Source organism: Meriones unguiculatus, chromosome 14 (assembly GCF_030254825.1).
Source record: "Meriones unguiculatus strain TT.TT164.6M chromosome 14, Bangor_MerUng_6.1, whole genome shotgun sequence".
Taxonomy (NCBI): Eukaryota; Metazoa; Chordata; class Mammalia; order Rodentia; family Muridae; genus Meriones; species Meriones unguiculatus.
Genome location: NC_083361.1, coordinates 89088384 through 89089851, shown reverse-complemented (window position 1 = coordinate 89089851; position 1468 = coordinate 89088384). Strand labels below are relative to the sequence as shown.

Here is a 1468-nt window from a genome sequence, read left to right as displayed (position 1 = left end):
TCTGTACCCATTCCACCGTTGATGGACATCTGGGTTGTTTCCAGGTTCTGGCTGTTTCCAGGTTCTGGCTATTACAAATAGAGCTGCTATAAACATGGTTGAGCAAGTGTCCAACCTGGATACATCAAGCAATGTTTTGACTTTTTCTTCTTCTAAATTTCAGTTGATTCCTGACATCAAATCACACCTCTCACAGGGTCTATAGTATTTACTTTACCACTTGTTGTCATTGGAGATATAAAGGGTAAATGTAGAGAAAAAAAGAGAGTGTGTTCTCATTCATAGTTACTCTTAAGATAGAGGCCAGTTGCTCTGTATAAGCCTTGTCTGAGCTCTTTGCTCTTGAGTGCATACACCATGGGGTTCAGAGCAGGGGGGATAACATTGTGCAGCACATTCAGCAGAACCGGGATAAGAGGAATTTTCATTCCTGCACTATGAGTGATGGACAGGACAATGATGACTGTGTAGAAGAAAAGGATTAAGATGAGGTGAGAAGTGCAGGTGCTTAAGGCCTTAGATGCAGCTTCTGCAGAGTTCAGCTTCAACACAGACCAAAGAATCAAAGCGTATGAAATCACAATCAAACCCAGGTCACTTCCCATGACTGCCCAAGCCAGGAGTAGCTGGTTGATGCTGTTGATTTTCCTGTCGTCACAGGAAAGGCTAGTGACCCCCAGGATAGAGCACAGGCAGTGTTCGATTTTATTCCTGGAACAGTAATTTCTCTGGGCAGCCAACACAGGTACTGACAAGGGAGCCACACAGTTTCTGAGGGCCATAAACACAGTTGCTTTGACCACAAAAGAGTCAGTAACAATTGAAGAGTACCTCAGTGGTCTGCAAATCGCCATATACCTATCTATGGCCATGCAGACAAAGATCCCTGACTCCATGGCAACAAAAACATGGATGGCGTACATCTGAGCAAAGCACTCTGGGAGTCTGATAGCTTTATCATTGAACCATAAAATGGCTAAAATCTTAGGCATGATGGTGGTTGCCAAGCCCATGTCTACTATAGCCAGGATGCCCAGGAAATGGTACATAGGCTGGTGTAGTGACACTTCCTGGTAGATTACAGTAATGATAAGCGTGTTGGCTGTGAGAGCCAAGATATAGAGCAAAGCCAGGGGCAAGGAGAGCCAGTGCTGCCAGCTGTGGATGCCTGGAAATCCCATCAGAATGAACTCAGACACTTGGAAGCCAGAACTGTTGGAATCAGTCAGATCCTGGGACATCTCTTGCTAAGAGAAAAAAGGTTAATATTGTTAATTTAGATTAGCAATGTGTTTATCAGAAAAAAATGTTTACTCTCGATCATTGCGTTTAGGTTTTTGCAACTTCATTATTCTTATCCTGTTATCTGTATTACTCACATGTGATTATGAAATGAGATCATCTCTGGTAGGTGGCACATTCTATCTGTTAACTCAACAAGTCATCCTTCAACTTCCATAAAAAGGTT

General features: G+C 43.0%; 1 protein-coding gene across 1 annotated transcript; it reads right to left on the bottom strand.

The window, feature by feature from the left end:
- Window positions 1-275: 275 nt before the first annotated feature.
- Window positions 276-1241, bottom strand: LOC110558326 (putative olfactory receptor 56B2). Its single transcript, XM_021653169.1, has one exon. It carries the CDS (start codon window positions 1239-1241, stop codon window positions 276-278), a length of 966 nt encoding a protein of 321 aa, XP_021508844.1.
- Window positions 1242-1468: the final 227 nt, after the last annotated feature.

What these genes read in the sequence shown, in the direction of transcription:
- LOC110558326 (XM_021653169.1), bottom strand. Translation starts at nt 1,241, where the DNA reads ATGTCCCAGGATCTGACTGATTCCAACAGTTCTGGCTTCCAAGTGTCT.